The 18,438-nt window shown below is 40.3% G+C and overlaps 1 protein-coding gene across 1 annotated transcript in view; it reads right to left on the reverse strand.

The window, feature by feature from the left end:
- DOCK8 (dedicator of cytokinesis 8) overlaps positions 1-18,438 on the reverse strand; it is a 198,287-nt gene that overhangs the window by 99,330 nt on the left and 80,519 nt on the right. The window contains exons 7-14 of the mRNA XM_081102903.1: positions 14,429-14,514; positions 12,503-12,569; positions 10,346-10,495; positions 6,812-6,892; positions 5,406-5,565; positions 3,156-3,292; positions 1,538-1,631; positions 289-451 (exon numbers count right to left, since the gene is read on the reverse strand). Of these exons, the coding sequence (XP_080959029.1) occupies positions 289-451; positions 1,538-1,631; positions 3,156-3,292; positions 5,406-5,565; positions 6,812-6,892; positions 10,346-10,495; positions 12,503-12,569; positions 14,429-14,514 (938 nt within the window). The remainder of the gene's footprint in view (positions 1-288; positions 452-1,537; positions 1,632-3,155; positions 3,293-5,405; positions 5,566-6,811; positions 6,893-10,345; positions 10,496-12,502; positions 12,570-14,428; positions 14,515-18,438) is intronic.

Consider the following 18,438-nt stretch of genomic DNA (forward strand, 5'->3'; position numbering starts at 1 on the left):
TCACATTGCTCTATCCCTACTACATCCTTCTGCACATAGGAAAACCAAGGTAATGATGGTGAGGAATTTTTCATTTCTGGAAAGAATATGCCCACTACAATTATGACTGAAAAAATTAAATAATAATTTTTAGAACATGATCTAGCAATTATCTATAGTTTTGTAAACATATTTCATTTTTTCCAAAACTTAGTAACTAGGAAGGTAGATCAAAGGACGATGAAGGCATTGTTCAAACAAAACTGTAAATGCGGGCTCAATGGTTTACCAAGAGCCTTTGTTTCTCACCTGTATACAGTATGAGGGACATACACTTCCCGGATTGGAAATTCCAAAATCTCTTTGTGTGGACGTGTCCGGTTTTCAGAAAAGGGTTTCACTGGCAGTAGTTCAGGAGTCAGACAACAATTGATTATCTCTGGAGCCAGAGAAATCTCCAGTCTGAGCAAGCCTAAAGAAAGAAAACGAGTGTTTTAAGAAAGATACTGTCATACTAAGAGGAATCGAGAAAAATTGTTGTAGCATATTTCTTTTATGAAAATAAGGAGAAGTTGTGGGAGTGTGAGAGTTCTGAAATTCCCAGCTAATTTCCTGTAGCTGGAGAAAAAGCATGTCATGACAACTCTTGAGATTCTATTTCTAGAAATTAAAAAGCAAGAAATTGTAGAATGAGTAGAAATAGATCGGAGGATTTTTAAAGTCCCTTCCAGAACTACCACTCTATAATCTATACTAATAATAGAGAAATATGCAAATTGTCCTGGATGCTATCATATAACAACCAATCAGGATGGGGGCAGAGCTGTGGCAGAGAGCTCTCAGCAGGCCGGCAGGGCAGAGCAGTTAGGCAGCTAGGGGGATCAGGCCAGGAGGGGAGAGCAGTTAGGATCAGGCCAGGAGGGGAGAGCAGTTAGGGCCATCAAGCCGGCAGGGAAGCAGTTAGGGGCATCAGGCAGGCAGGCAGGTGAGCGGTTAGGAGCCAGTGGTTCTGGATTGCGAGAGGGATCCTGGATTGGAGAGGGTGCAGGCTAGGCAGAGGGACCCCTACCTCCCGTGCACAAATTTTGTGCACCGGGCCTCTAGTAGTATATATTTAAGTAAACACTGGTGGTTCTTGAACTGGGTTCTCTGGTACTTTAGGGTGCTGCAGAAGTGCCTCAGAAGCGATTAAGCTGAGGATAAGGAAGATGTTCTCACCTTCTATCAAAGCATCTTACTTTCATTTTTCTTTGTATACTAGAAGTTCCATATACTATTATATATGATGAAAAAGACTCTTCTATTCCAACAATGACCTGATTGTCTAAGAAACCAGATCTAAAAGCATGTTTATTTAAAGAATCAATTATTTAATAGAATAGAAAATACTAATAGAGTTTCAAAAAAAAGTAGACCAATTCAGACTCAACTCCTGGTGTAAAATCCCACGTCTCATTTGGTACACATAATTTTATAAATTGCAGCAGTAGACAAATGATGTGTCTAATCACAAATGGCTTTGGCACAGCGTAAGAGGATAAAGATAAGCCATCCACACCTGGAATGGACTTGACTCTTCTCTGTAAGGAAGAAGACCTTTTGTAGTCCGCTAAAAACTTGAATAAGTCTTCATCACTGAGTCGATCTCCCTCCTGCCAAGAGAGAAGTGAGGGTTAGTACAGATGCACCACTGACTCCTGGGGTAGGGACCGATGATTTATGGGAAGATTTTTATCTTTAAATTTTATTTAATTCTTAGAAATTAAGATTATAGGCAATGGTGAAGTCATTTAGTTCAGCCCCTTATCAAATACTAGTATTTCTTCTCTACTATTCTTGGACTTATTGTCACTCAGCCTCTCATTAACCCTTCTGGGGATGGGGCTTCTATGCATTCTAAGGAAGTCTATTTGACCATTAGAAATCTAGGCCAACAGCATCTTCACCCTATAACTTAAGGCCACTGATGCTTGTTTTACTCCTGGAATAATACAGAATAAGTGTACTTCCTTCTTCAAAGATTTGAAGATGGTGACAGTGTCGTTCCATTTTTTCCCTGTCCTCACTTTTTTCATATTTGTCTTGACTAAGCAGGCTAAGCATAAATACGATTCTCTATGTGCCTACATGGGACACGTACTTTACCAAGGGAGTCACAGGCAAGTGCTCTAATCCTTGTAAGGTAAGGTAGCCTGGTAAGGTAGGTAGGTAGGTGTAACTTATTCCCAAGTACAGATGAGAAAACTCAGACTTAATTAAGTACTTTGCCCCCCAAGTTAATACAATTGGAAGTATATCTGGAATAGAAACCCTTTCAGCCCCATGCTATTATGGGTACAGTGCAAAGACCCTTCAATACCCTTTCTGCATTTCAGATTATTAACATAACACCTAGAAATGCCCCATGAAGATTAAGCTATGGAAATTTTCTAAAACCAAGTCAAACCAAGCCTAAGGTTTTCTTTGTGTGGTAAAAATACACATAATATAACATTTGCCATCTTAGCCATTCTGAGTGTTCAGTTCCCTAGTGTTAAGTACATTTACATTGTTGTGCAACTGATCTCCAGGGCTCTTTCATACTGCAAAACTGAAACCCGGTGCCCTTTAAACAACAACTCTCTTCACCCCTCCCTCCAGCCCCTGGCAACCATCATTCTACTCTAGGAAGTTCTTTGGTTTTTAAAGAAATGTTTACTGAGCCAACGCAGAGCGTCATGTGCAATGGTCACCTTCTCTGAGCAAGTAGGGCAGCCCTGCAGTGTGCACATGGAACAGTGGTGAGAAGGACAACAGCCCGGTCAGGAAACCCCGAGACCAAGGGGGAACAATGCTTCAGCCAGACAGCTCTCATAGCCTACAAACGAACTGACCATGAGTGTTCCAGCAGGACAGTTTGTATTAGGACAGTTAGCCCTCAGCGGAAAGAGCTAACACTCAATGAGCACCTGCTCTATCCCAGGCACTCTGAGAAGAGTTTTACCTGCCTCATGTCATCTAATCTCCCCAAAAGCCACATGAAGCAAGCACCATCATCCTTGTTCTGTGGACAATGAGATTTAGGCTCGGTGAGGTTAACTAACTTGTTCTCTTATTCATTACATAGACTACCACTTTGGACTCCAAAACCCATAACGTTAGGAGACAAACCCCAACACACTAACATGGAGAGATACCTGCTTGAAGAAGCTGTTAATGGTCATGCTGGTGGTCTTGAAGTTGGATCCGACCCCATTTTCCTCCAAGGAGAGAGCTCTTTCCGAAAGCCTTCTAGTTTGGGATAAGGTTCTCCGCTCACCCACAGAGCTTCTTCCTTTATGGAAAACAACAGTCATTCTAAAGCTTGAATTTCTATTTGAAGACACCGCAGTTATTAACTTTACCATACGTAAGCTATGTGGAAAGTCACTGAACAGGAGCACTGAATGTGGCCATTCTAGTCTTGAATAAAAATGTCCCTCCACTGACCCCTCCCTTTCCTAACCCCCCTCTTGGAGCCCCTAATCCTCCTCTGACCAGAGCTGAGAGGCCGTGAGCAGCTGCCCTCCCACGTGGAGGGTAGGCCAGATGCCACCCTGCAGAGTCCAGAACTGCAGCCAGAACGGGGTCTGCAGATAAGCTTTATTTAGTCAACAGTGTTTGTTTTTGTCTTATTTTTACATTTTCATTCCATTGGGAGAGGCATGCACTCAAATGCCCTTGAAGGCATTTGGGAATGTGACCCAAATGTGCTAGGGGTCACCCTGAGTATATTCTCAATCCCAGTTTTCTTCTGCTCTCTGCTGACCTGCCTAACGGGGATTAGGACCCAGCCACACCCTACCCTGGGCTGGGACCCTGATACTCTGCTTTGTTGTTTCTTATCCCCGTTTGACATTTAGGTGAGAATTTTATTGCTTTTCTGCTGCAAAACTCATAGGTTCTGTCGTGAATAGTCAAATTGCTTAGAACTCTAAAAGGGCCAACCCTGTCTTTGAACATTCCCTTATCCTTAACTCTTGCCGTGATGCGGAATTGGAACTTTCTGCTACCACTGCCCATCTACACTTGCCACATTGCCTCTTCTGGTTGCTTCTCAAGAATCAGCCTCTGTGGTCAGGTTAATTTATCCTTGACCTAGAGACTATGAAAGCCTTGGCAAGCCCTATGCCCGAATTTATGGGTTCACCTCATTTAGGGTGTCCTCTAGGTTCTATGCATAACTCTTTCAAATAAGGCTGCCTAGGTCTACATAGAGGTTGGCATTAAAAAAAAGCATTGTGGCCTCCCCAGTGTTGCTAAGTGGTTAGGGGGTCAGCCTGAATACCAAAGGGTCTCGGATTCGATTCCCAGTCAAAGGCATGTACCTGAGTTGCAGGTTTGATCCCTGGCTTAGCATGTGGGAGGCAACCAATGAATGTGTCTCTGTCACATCTATGTTCCTCCCTCCCTCCCTCCCTCCCTCCCTCCCACTCTCTCTAATAATCAATGAAAAAAATATCCTCAGGTGAGGATTAAAAAAAACAAAAACAAAAACATTGTGGTGTGAAGGTCAAGATGCACTAAAGTGAGGTTTGTTATTGATAAATCAGAAATAATCCAGGAATTCTGACCAGAAATTATGCAACCATAACTCCAGAATAGCAGCAGTAATGACAAAGTACCCTTTCCTCCACTCCTCTGCTAAAGGCAACATTTCAGAAGTGGCAGAGCTAAGGAATGCAAGAGAAAAGTCACGAGAAATGTGACTCCAGACTTAAATATTTGCTGGATCCAAAGACATTTAGGAAAACAGAAACTCTGCCACAAGTAGGGGTGGGTCTACTTGAAAATTCTATAGCCTCTTGAACAGTTTCATATCCAACCTGTTTTAAAAATTAATGATTCAGACCAAGGGTGAGGCGATGAAAAAGAAACATGCTAAATAAATTGAACAGTAACTAGATATTCTATTGGCATCCACTTTTTCATTGCTGTTGGCAAAAGAAACTTTCAGGGGCTGGAAATTTTGCTGAGAAACCTGAGTTTGGCTTTTCAAAACCTCCATGACTTTACCCCTTATGTTTTGGAACCAATCATGGTGCCTTTATTTTAACATGCTATAGATAGTTATTATATTTTCTTGTTATTTTCAATAATTTTAAGAGGAAGTAGCTTCTTAAAATTAAGTGTTTAATGTGTCAAACTGTCCGGAAAATTCTAACAAAAAATATTACTATAAGAGTACATTTAAATTCCACAAACATTCATGATAATTTTGGGGAATCGTTCTCTATCACAATCATGCATTTGTAAGCAAGCCATAAGAGTGTCTCAACCTATTAATCTCCTTCTTCTTCCCCATTTCCCACACCTTACTGTACCCCAAGTCCCCACGAATAAGCAGTTGACCGCAGAGTTGGTGGACTGGGGAGCCCACCTCTTCCCCCGGCAGCTGAAAATCTTACCAACCACGGACTCTGCATCGGTTACCTCCCTCTCCAGGGTGGAGACGTTGAAGAAGCTTGCTAAGCTTATAGGAGCCCAGGCAAAGGGCATCCGGTATTTCCCCAAACGCTGGCAGAAAGATTCCGCTTGAAGTTTCAGTTTTTCAATCTTGTCTTTACTCTAGAGGAAAATGGAAAGAGGCAAGCAGGGACAAACAATAGGGCACCAGCACCCAGTCAGCTGCCCTGCCATGGAGAGGACAGGCACCTCCAAAATCCCTACCCTACTGATTAGAACGAGTGAGGAGGCAGCAAAGGGACACACTCAACGAAGGCCAGAAGTCTAGGGAAATACAGATTACAAAAGGAGAAGTTTACAAAAAGGCTACATTCAACTATTAAATACACCAGCTTATAAAAAAAAAAAAAAAAAAAGGTCCAAGGCTTCCTATACAAACTAATCCACAAGTGTCAGTTTTAGGGGCTAGTAACTTGACTTGAATTCGCAGGAGAGCACCTTGGGATAAAAAGTTTTATATATCATCTACCAAGCTCTCAAGAGAGCCTGTTTCTTCAAAAGTTGCCTTAGAAAACTCCAGGAAGACCTATAAAGGTTCTTAATAATTCCCTTATTAGGTTGACAATACTTCCAAGGAGTTCTTTCTAAATTCAGAATAAAAGGTAGATTTTTTTAAAAAATGTCTTGAAGTGGAAAGATTTTTTAAAAAAGAGAAAAAAAGAGAGAGAGATGTGGACATGGACACAGTGTGATGACTGCGGGGCAGGGGGAGGGGGAGGTGGAAGAGGGCATAGAGGGGTAAATGGCGATGGGAAAAATAAAGCAAAATAAATGTCTTGAGTTCAATACATCTTATTTGAAATTTTTAAGTGATGCTGATTAGGCAAGTGTTAGTCCAGAAAGGCCACGCTTTAAAAATCTTGCTGGGCGCTGAGGAAAGATGTCCTCTCCATGGGCTCAGTACCGGGGTTGTGCTAGTGAGTTTATGATGTGCAGCAACCCCAGTCAATTTCCAAACATCCATGCCTGAAAAGGCTGGCGCCCACGCTATGGAGATAAGCCTGGGCGCTCTGGCACTGCTTGGTTCCATGGGGTCTGTGGCCCTCCCCCTCCAGCTGGGTCAGAGCCTCAGAAATAAGGCAACAGGCCGCGGCTTTGCCCTAGTTTCATTTTAGAATTAGACATTCATGTGCATATCATCATTTGTTGAGTTTACTAGCTTATCTCTTTCAAAAGTTATCATCAATGACCAATTTCTCTTCCTTCTTTGGTTTATATATAATTTATTAGGATCTCATATGAAAACATACGAAGGACTAAACCCTATTAACTATATTGTGGAACACCTCTGTGGAAATATTTTCTTATTCTAAGATGTTACCATTTAGCAGTATTCAAAATATCATACCTTTCCACCATCACTTTCTTTGATAACCATGTAGGGTTCGGCACAGTCTCCAATCTCTCCCTGCTGAAGGACTTTTTCAATCTACCAACAAAAATAACAGAAAAACAATGCACATAAATCACATCCACATAACGGAATCTATGCAACCATCAAAATTAGATTTTGTGACAATATTTAATGATGTGGGAATATGTCTAGGATTATGTTTTTTGATTTAAAAATGAGTGTAAAAAGTACTGTATAGTTTTTGTAAAAACATCATAGAGGCATATTAAAAAAATGATAGCAGATACACAGCAAATGTTAATAGTTATCTCTGTATGATGGGATTATGTGCTGGGTTGATTTTATTCCTATTGTTTATGTGTATTTGCTACTTTTAAACAATAAACATGTATTATGCCTACAATAAAAAAAAATGCAATAAAAGTTATTTTATAAAACAAAACCCATGAGACATATGTAGGAAGTGAAAAGCTCATTTTCTTTATTATTGCTTACAATGTAAAAAAGAGATATGACCTCTGTAAAAGTCAGGTTGGGGACTCAAACCTTCCACAAAATGAATAAATGAACAGAATAAATTATCTGTAATTGTCTCCCTTGTATTTCCTATTAGGGCTGCTTCTCTGGCTTTAACGGACTTGGACAGGAACCAAAAGCAGTGAGATAGTGCAGCTTTCCACGTTGCTAACTGGCTGGTAATATGGGAATGCCGCTGCTGGTAATGTGGGAATGCCGCTACTGTCCAATATCTCCTTCGATTTTGCTTCAGGTAAAGGATCTGGCTGACCATAAATCTGAGCAGCATATTTAAGGAGATGGAAAAGGAGAAAACTGTAAGTCCCTAACCCTCTGTTCAAAGAAAATTTAATTTAACTAAGATGTTGAGGAGAAAAGCAAGTGATTTAGTGTGTATCATTACTCGAGAGGATTCTTGAAGATTTGCGGGTTAACATATTCCAATAGGCACACATTCTTAATAGGTATTATCAGTGAGGTGCAGAAATACCCTCGTTTAAACCAGAAATACCCTAGTGATGGAGGGTGTTTGACGGAGTTTAAGGGAAGTGACATGGGACTGCTCAATGGACATCCATCTCAGGGACACTGCAAGCAAGAAGCCTGTCTTCTCACAAAAGAAGTCTCAAATCCCTCCCCATTGCCAGAGGATGAAGACAGGCTGATTGATCCCCACGATACCCCAGGTTGAGAACACTGGAGGCTGGCATTCTTGTTAGTCAGCCATCATTTGCTCATTCATTAACTCTAAAAGCATTTGTTGGGTACCTTCCCTGTGGTGGCTGCTGGGGAGGTAAGGGGTTGAATACAATACATCTGGTCACCAGGCTCCTGAAGCTCATGGGAGCTTGTAGAGAAAACTGGAAGGAAGCTAGTTTTTCCATGAAGTCAATGGATAAAAATAGACTTTGAACAGAAATAAAGAACTCTTTCATGAGGACTCTGAGGTGAGGAATGGGATCCATGGGTTCATGCATTAGTACCACGTGGAACCTATGGGAGAGGGAGCTCCAGAATCTGGACGTGGGAACATTCAGATTCAACCAGACCAGCAGATACCATGCCCTTCACCGAGCTGGACAAGGGCAACTCCAGCTACTTGGTGAGAAGGAGCTGCAGGCTGCTATGCGAGCCCACTATATAGTCCTTCGTGATTTATGGGTGAAAGAAATGAGTGAGTCCTCATAACTATGGTAGGTAGGGGAATGGCACATACCAGCATCACCTGGAACATTTTTGAAGGTAAAAGGCTACCCTCTGCTCTACTCAGGAGGGGCTGATGCAATGCCTTCCATGTGTATTTTTAAATTTTTATTCACTCATCCTTACTCTCCAAACTCCAGTTGAGAAACAAAACCTTTAAGCCTGAAATAACCCCTTACAACAATATCCTATACAATACTAAACTAGGTAACTCTAAATACAGCTCATATCCTGTCAAAATACAGTTAATATCCTGATGCTCAGCCTGACAATAAAAGGTTCTCTTTATTGAATGGCAAGTGGGTGGATAGATGTGATCAATGTTACAACACCATTCACTATATATGTAGAGAGGAGGAAGCTACAGGATGGCATTCAGAAAAGAAAAACAGGTCAGAAGCAAACCAGGGACTACATGAATAGATTTAAATTCTTTACCTAAATCCAGACATTTAAGAGAAACTTTGTTATTGCCAAATGAATGCATTAAAACATTTGAAGACTTTTGGATATATTCAGTAGTAGTAGTCCATAGGTAACTGCTGATATTTAGCACATGATTATGGATTAACCAAAATAAAGTCATCCTCTGAGAAGTGAAGTTTGAAGTAAAATTTAGCTTTTAGAACTAGTGTTGGTTTCCCAGGCTGGGAGAGAATTCTGAATTTAACCACAGGGCTTCTAGAGTGAGCTGTAAGCTAATTTTTCCTATGTGTCTAAGTATTACTGCAAGATAAAGGACACACACTAAAGTTTGACAACAAAAGATATGTCTTTGTAGTGGCAGAATTTTAATTATAGTTTCCATGAACTTAAATAAGTTCCCTTCAAGCTATAGAAGCCTTTCAGAGTCTGATGAAATGGAGGAAAGGAAGCTAGAATGGAAAGACAAATGGCACTTGTTAAGTGTCTTTCAAGACACCTAAATTCTTTGAAATCTTTATCCTACTCCCATGGGATCATGGGGAACTCATGAGATTACAAACATCAAACTTGGACATCTGGGTGTACATGAAACCAAATCACCTAATTCTTTTATTTTTTAATACAATTTTTCAGTAAAGAATCAATTAAACGAATTATTTTACTTAAGGTAGGTAAAATACTCAATGTTTGTTGCTAATTTCCAACCAGTCATTTAGGTGTGTAGAGAAAGTCTCTAGTTTTCTTATACCAGCAAAGAGTACAGCCTAGAATGAAAGGTTCTTTTACATATAATTGCCCCACCAGACATAGTACTTATGCTGTGAGATGGTGATAAAAAGAGAGAATTAAACTTGCAAAATATAGCCCATACCTCAAATTGTCAGAGCCTGCACTTGCGGTCATTTAACTATAGGCCTCTAGAAAAACATGAACATCATTAGGAAACTGTCTGAGATAGCAGCAGCCTCCCAGACGGAATAGCTGAGGGTGATTTCCTTGGTTAGGAGGAAAGGTGTCTTTAATGTGCCAGACTTTATTTTGTAATCACAACTACCCATTGAAAGTGGTGTTATTAGCCCCATTTTACAGATGAGCAAATTAAGTCTCAGAAAGGTTAGGCAATTGCCCCAAAAGTCATGTAATAACTAGGATGCAAAGCCAGGATTCAAAACGAGGACGGTATGACTCTCAAACCCATAGTTGTTCTAGTATTCAACACAGAATTTGCTTGTCAAGGAAAAGGAATCAGTTGAGAAGGAAACAAAGTGAATCTCACAGAAGACATAGAGATACATTCTGACACCTCTCTTACCTGACACATGGACTGAGTCTAATGCAAAAATGGGAACATCAGAATGAGCAAATCAGATTGTGTTTAACTACCTTGACTACTAGGTAGATGTCTGAGGATGGATAGGTGACGGAGAACACCGCAGATCTTGCCTGACTCGATGGGGCAACAGAGGGCGTGTGGGCACGGAGAAATCCTTTGAACTGGTCAGAGTTCAGGTCACAGTGAAAATTTTCTGAGATCTGTAAATGAGTAGAAAAATGGAAAATAAGTTAGACTTGTTGCTCTCATGGTCTAAGCATGTTAAAAAGGAATGAAAAACGACAAAGAAATTTCTCCAGAGGAGTAAATATAATTATAGACATAGTTCATAACTAGTGGCTGTTGGGAAATCTGCTACATACAGGGTGTCCCCCAAAAATGTATATACACTTTAACAGCTGATAGCTCAATTTTTAAAATGAAATGTATTTTATTTGTTTGTTTGTTTATGTATTTATTTTTAATCCTCACCCAAGGATATTTTTCCATTCATTTTTAGAGTGGAAGAGAGGGAAAGACAGAGAGAAATATCCATGTGAGAGAAACACATCGATTGGTTGCCTCTTGCACGAGCCCTGATCAGGGGCCAGGTCGGGGAGGAGCCTGCAACTGAGGTACGTTCCCTTGACTAGAATCAAACCCGGGACCCTGCAGGCCGATGCTCTAGCCACTGAGCCAAACCGGATAAGGCGAAAGTGAAGTATATTTTAATAAACACTGCCTTCATATTACTCAAAGCGTGTGTATACATTTTGGGGGGAACACCCTATATTTTGTCACAATCTCTAGGTATTTTGGAGTCGTTTGAGAGATGTTCCAGGAGACATTTAAATTTTTCTTAAACCACCAATAATTTCTGAATAGCAGTGATGTGATGTGCTCTGTACTGCCCTGAATAAGAGCAGGACACTGCCTCTACCCTCAATTAGCTTAAATTAAAAAATGAGGGATAAGTTAAATATGTAACTAATATAGGAAGAGCAAAATATTAAGTGCCCACATTCATACAAAGAGCACTGTTGGAGTTACAAGGGTGAGGGATCCCAGTCACTGGGGTGAGCAGGATGCTTCCATTAGATGAGACAGAAGGGCCTTGGAAGAAGATCCTGCCAGCAGAGCTGGAGGGTGACCGAGTGCCAGGGGGAGAGTACAGCACAGGAATCGCTCAGAGGCCAGAAAACCTGGAGTGAATTCTCTTCACAGAGAGTAGTCCAGCTTGACTGCATAGGCAGGCTAAGAGGGAAAGAATAAATGAGAGCCATATGAAGAAAGCCAGGCATGGAAGCTAAAGAGTTTTTATAAATTTTTAAAAAATTGTTTATTTATTATTATTTTTTAATCCTCACATGAAGACATGTTTAGAGAAAGGGAAAGAGTGAGAGTGAGAGTGAGAGTGAGAGTGAGAGTGAGAGAGAGAGAGAGAGAGAGAGAGAGAGAGAGAGAGAGAAGAAACATTGATTGGCTGCCTTCCGTAAGCTCCCTGATCAGGGATCAAACCCACAAACTTTCTGTTCACAGGACAACTTTTTATCAACTGTGCCACTCCGGCCAGCCTATAGAATTGGTTTTTCAAAGTTACAGGTAGTGAGGATCCATTAAAGATTTTGAGCAAGAGCATGACTCCTTGGCTCACGGTGTAGTGTTATTAGAACCACTGTGTGGCTGGGTCTCCCCTTCGGCACTAATAGAGTGATAGCTGAGAACTGGCTGCCCAGGCAAAGACTACATTTACCCTCTTCCATGGCAGTCAGTAGTGAATTGTGTGCACAAGTGATGCGTCAAACCTCCAGGCCGCTTTCACCCATCTTTCCCCTTTTTCGGGAGGTGCAATGGCAGTGACAAAGATGACTTTGGGAGAACACATATTGAAGATGGAGGAGCCACGGACAGCTTGGGGTCCTGAATGGCTGAGGGGCTCAGACCACCGCTGACCTAGCACCCGCTACCGAACCAGGTCTCCAGCCATCCTCTGGCCAACCTCCAGCAGGCTTTCCCTTAAAAATTCTTCAAAGAACATAAATGACTAACATTCCCTGATCACCCCTTCACAAACTGCAAAGCCAACAGAACTGGGTGTATCAAAGGTCGTTTGCTTTCAAATCTGATGTGTATTTGCTGAATAGAAGTGAGATTTAAACCTGTGAGCCCAAAGACTCATCAACAATATGTGTGCCCTCAGGGATGGGCAATTATTTTCAATTCCTTACCTTTTTCCTTTCTTTAACATCGTAGAGAGCAATGCTGGCAAACAGAGGCTCAATTTCTATCTCAAACCTGTGAGAGCAAGAGAGAAAATCTATATGGATTTAACTTAGATAATTGCAAATTTTCTGAAAGTGCCTGAAGCTGAAAATCCAGATTTTTCTGCATAACTTTCTGACTTCTTAAGATTTTTCTCATTTCCTTTTTAAATGCCACACAATTCAAACAAAGCATGTCTGCAGTCTGGATTCATCATGTGGGCATCTATTTGCTGCATCTACTATAAAGCAACTGTCTCCAACTTACTTCATTGTTTACTTTTATAGTAAAAAAATAAATCACATATCCTCTATATATGTGTATTAATTTTGTACTTGCATATTAAAATATTAAATACATTATAAAACATACATAATCAAGACATTTTAAAGGCTGAACTAAATAATTCAAAATAAATCACGGTATTGGAGCATTTGCTTTCCGCACTCCCGTGGATTGACTTGGGAGCCCCCTGGGGTGCTCGTGCACCTCTCTTTCCTCTTTGCAAGCTGCTACTTTAGAGAATTAGTTCATCAATTTCTTCAAATCACAGTCCCTTTTGAAAATTTTAAGTTGTAAATGCTCTACCTAGGCAAAAGTACATAAGCATATTCTATTATATCCTACTAGGAGGGTCATCCATCTCTTAAAATCAGTTCATGGATCCTTTAAGCAGCACCAAGTTTGCAACTAGGGCATCTGGATACTGGATGCAAAGCTTTGTTTCAGCCTTGAGAACTTCTCGGAGACTTTGAGTCTTTTCTTGAAAATGAAGTTGTTAGACCAGATAGTCTCAAAGTTCCCAGCTGTCACAAACTCCTAACTCTAATGCATAGCCTCCCAGTTCCCCTCCTTGAACCCAGTCCAGCATGACTGCTCACCCTCTTGGGCATGTAGCCCTCTCCCCACCCTAGCCAATTCCACCAGGGAAGGGATCCAGAAAGGCACACTCTAGCCCTGGCAGGCGGACCAGAGTGGGGAGCCTCCTATCTTTCAGCGGGAGGACCGAGTGGAAGTGGCTGTTCCGTTCCCCTCTGCATCGTTCAGGAAGTCCACCCTATTGTCTGAGGCTCTCGCCCACCCCCACAGGACGCCAGGATGCACTTTAGATGCAGTGACTATGCCGTTTAGGACGGAAGGAATTCTCTCCTATGATGCTTATCACCAAGCCGGCTAGAGCTTTCCAATAAACGACAGCTGTTCTCACAGGTGGGAAAACATGGCCACTAAGATAGACGTGCATTATTAAACAAATAAACAAAAAACCAAATTGAGTCACTTGTATTTCTCTTGATGAAAACTGTGAAGTGTAGTTTCTAGTGACTTTTCCCCCCAACTGTCAAAACAGAAATTAAGTTGCATCGAGCTGTTTGTTCAGTGCACTGAAACTGGGTTTTAGTTGCATTTATCATTGTGTTTCAACAGTGGTATGCTGGCAAATGTTTAAAAAAATGTCCTAAAAAAAAAGGTTTTAATTTGTAGCATTTCTGGTTTTGATGTAAATATTTCCACCAAGGCCAATATCAAGCCACAAATGTGACTTCACTGAGAAAAGAGTTGGGAAGAGAAGAGCATGATCCACTGTCATGAGTCAGAGCTGAGTCCGGCACACCAGTGGCTCTCACTGTTGTTTTTAACGTAGGCCATCTCACTCCATCTCCCTACGTGCCTAACCCTTGTGTGTGCCTTCCCCGTTGTAGAAGAAAGACTGGCAAAGGCTTGGTAGGAATAGAATTAAAATCCAGCTGACTCCAGACTCTGCTCTTTCCAGAACTGCCCAATGTTAGATATGTTGGGAGATGCTCTCTAATTCAAGCTCTGATGTTAAAGACACAGTTTGCATCTAAGAGGCAATATAAACCTCAGTGTAGTTACCCATTGCTCATACTTACTTTAGGGTCAGCAACTTGACCCATATTCTGTTGCCCAGATGTTCCTTAGGACATTCTGGCACCGGACGTATTTCCACAGCATCCTCCTGTTATTAATCACATGGTAAAGAAATCATTAGTAAATTTCCACCAGAGGAGTTCCAGCTGGAGTTAACCCAGGGAAGGGAAGGCTGCCATCCACTGCTCAATTCAACTTGCATTTGCTTTATTTCCAATAGCAGAATAACACTGACATTTACAAGAGTTTGTTATCCAACCCCTAAGCTTCAGAGTCAGCATTTACAGCAAATATCTTCTCCTTGCAGAAAGCCAAGCATTGAAGACAAAGAGACTGAGGGAGGAAGGAAGGAAATGTGAACATGGATATGACTTAGTAACATCCACCAGATGGCATTGCAAAAATCTTATGCCTATTGTTGGTTTTGTTTTGTTGGGTTTTGTTTTTTGGCTGCTCTAAGTACACATTCAGAATATTTCTCCTGCCAAGGACTTTCCTGGTAAATATGTGTGTTTCAGACTTGAGATCTGAGTCAGTATAGTTCACTGAAGGCTGTAAACCATCAATACTATAATACAGCATCTTTCTCAGTTCATAAACAGATGATAGAGATTTGGGGATGAATTTATAGGTTCTATAAAAATAGGTTCAGTTAAAAGTTGCTAAAGTTCTATGTACAAAAAGGCTTAGTGATGACAAATTAAGATATATACCTATATTTTACCACATTGGGACTCAAGACTTAAAGAGAAATATCAAATCCCTATTGCAACTTTTAGCATTCAAATCTAAACTATTATAGTATCCTAATTATATTCAGGTAGGCAACCATAAAGAGTGCAAATCCCTGAAAACTTTAATTCCTGCTTTTGCACTAGGCTATCCAAACCCTGGTCAGTGCTCTGCAGCTCACACGGGTCTACGAATAGAGTCATAGCTAATTGTATTTTGCTGGGCTATAAAGGATTGGCGCTCCCCACCAAATACCCCACAGCAACCATAGCATTCTTACAAATAGCAGGAAAGTCACCTTCTTGGCAAATCTGGGCCGAGTGGAGCTTCTGAGTTTCTTCCAGGGAAGGCACTGTTCTGATGTCTACCCTGAGCGGAACTCCCTCAGAACAAGCTGGAACTTTTCGGGTGCTCAGAACAGACACATCTGAGAGGGATGGTCTCCTTATTGGAAAACAACCTCAACATAAAGACACTCGTGGGTTTCTAAGACTATATTTGGCCTGGATTCACTCTTTTTAAAAAAGCTTTTCATTTGGGAAATTATAAACATATTCAAGTATGGAGAATAACATAATGAACCACTTTTACCCATCATCTAGCTTCAACAATTTCAACTCGTGGTCAACTTGGTTTCATCTATATAATTCCACTTACTACCTTCCCCTACTCAATACTGGATTACTTAGAAGCAAAGCTCCAAACATCATATCATCCCATTTATAAATATTTCAGTACAACTCTTAAAAGATAAGGGCTTATAAAAGCACATAACTGTAATACCATTATGACTCTTAAAAATTTAACAAAAATCTCTTGTTGTCACTAAATATGTAATCAGTTACAAATTTCCCCAACTGTCTTAATTTTTTTATAGTTAGCTTTAAAAATTAGAATCTAAACAGGGTCTACATATTAATGTATTTCCTAAGTTCCTTCTAATCTGTATGAGTTTCTTAAGCCTTTACAGTTATCTGAAATAGGAATGAATTCCCAAAGAAGCAGAAGAGGAAATATGAAATTTTAGTGGATATGAGAGAGAGAGAGAGAGAGAGAGAGAGAGAGAGAAAAGAGAGAATAGAGAATGAGAGAGATGGCATGCTTCCATCAGTTGACCCAATGGATCTTGAGGCCAACTCTACAGCTGCCTACCTATAATTTCATTATGTGAGCCAATAAATCCCATTTTTTTTCTTAATTATTTTTTGTTGGGTTCTGTCACTTGCAACCAAAATGCAAATTCTTCACAGATTTGGAGTACAGAGGCAACTTTCTCATGGATCAACACACAGGACACCTTTTATAGACTCAGTGAATCAGGGAAAGAACTCATCTTTGTCTATGTTGGTGGTTGAATTCTACTTTTACCTCTCCTATGGACTCAGTCATAATTTGAATGTAATGGTTCACCTCTCTTCTAACTTTCCTCACTAGGAAATAAATTAATGATAGTATAAAATAATTTCATTAATGTATTATCAAAAAACCAGCATTTATAATCATTTCATGGTAGGCCAAAAATTTACCTTTCTTCCACAGGGCTTTATTTAAAGCAACTACAAATTACAAATATAAATGCAATTTCTATGTGTCCACCTAGAACACATTAAAGGGCTGGTGTAGGTGCACTCAAGCATTTTAGACATACCAATTTACAAATAACTGGTACCCTAATTACAAAGCATTCCTTCCCACTCAATAAAGTGGGTCCCATTAGGACCTCCGCTAGATTATAACTTTCAATCTCAACTGAGTTTCAGCATTGTTCAAAGACCATAAAACAAGGTTCCTTTAAAATAGTCTATGATTCACTCTTTTAATCAGTTCAGATGGGATATTCTCCATTGAGGGAAACTTTAATGAGTTGGTGTCTCACTGGAAGTATTCTCCTCATCCTTTAATTGTTTTCTCTCTTCTGGTGCCCACTCTGGGTCTCCTTATTACATACTGGCACCTCCATCATGTAACTGGGAGGAAGAAGAATGCAAGTGAAGGTCAAGTCAGCCAAACTTAATGTTTCTTGGACAAATTTGGTACAAAATTTTAAAGTTGTAGATGGAAATTAAAAAGTTATGAGATAAAATATAGTGCATCATCTTTGAATTTCAATTATGTGTGCCAATTTACCTGGTAGTCATATGTAAATAAATAAACAAGCAAACATAAAATTTAGAATTAATGGTTTAGGATCTCCATCCTATAATTTAATTTACCTGTAGAACCTTGAACAAGTTATTTAACCTCTCTGACTCTTACTTTGCAATGTGAAAGATGGAGAAGATAACACTGTCCACATTATTCATATTTATTTTTAATCTGCCCCATTCAGAAAAGGATTTGAGTCCACTGACAAGTCTACAAATAGATGAGAAAACCAAGGTAGTTGAAGAATAAGAAAAAAAAGAAAGTTGAAGTAAATTCAGACCACCAAAAAATAAGCTTCTAGACTTAGTAGAGGTGAACTAAGTAAAGAATGTAGAAGAGTAGATTACAAGATATGCACAATCTCTAAGTATATAAGTTTTCTCGGTGGAAGCACAACTCTTCTTTGTCTGAGGGTTTGAGGGACAATTTCCCTTTGGATCCCTATTGAGGTGGGTGCTGGGTGAGATGTAAGTCAATGTCCTCTATCATATTTGCATAGAAGACACAATATCACATCCCATGACTGCTGTTTCCCTTATTGTCCTTTTTTTTGCTGACCAGTGGTGAACTCATTGAAAGGCCAGTCAGCTAACACAATTCTCAGCGATGGGGGTGCCACAAGGTGCAAGAATCAGGCTCCTTCATGGTCTTTCTTAATCCAAAAATGAAATTGCAGATAGAGACGTAGATGGAAGGCATATCTTTTATGCAAAATTGCCCCAAATCATATTCCTTGCAACTGAACTTTTAATAAAATATTGACAGCAGAGATATTATGGTAATCTGACCTGATAAGACCCAGAGTGCAGGTATTCTAACATGCAGAAGGGTAGACTGGGAGCCTAATATGAAGAATAAGGAGCTGAAACAGTCTTGAACAATGGTCACCCCTCATCCCATCTGAAGTGCCCTGGGGAGTGACCAAAGCCTAAATTATCAAATTGTTCTTGGCCTGGTCCAATATAGAGAGACGTGAACAAACAAGATCCTAACATTCTATGCCTTGGGAGCATGGCTGTGACATTTCGGGCTTGAATGCTTTCAGAGATTTAAAAAGAAAAATCTGAACCAAGCACTAAGGAACATCGAGGTTTAAGTAATACATCTTGATGGATTAACTGCAAAACATACCCCC

Source organism: Myotis nattereri (assembly GCF_964212035.1).
Source record: "Myotis nattereri genome assembly, chromosome: 12".
Taxonomy (NCBI): domain Eukaryota; kingdom Metazoa; phylum Chordata; class Mammalia; order Chiroptera; family Vespertilionidae; genus Myotis; species Myotis nattereri.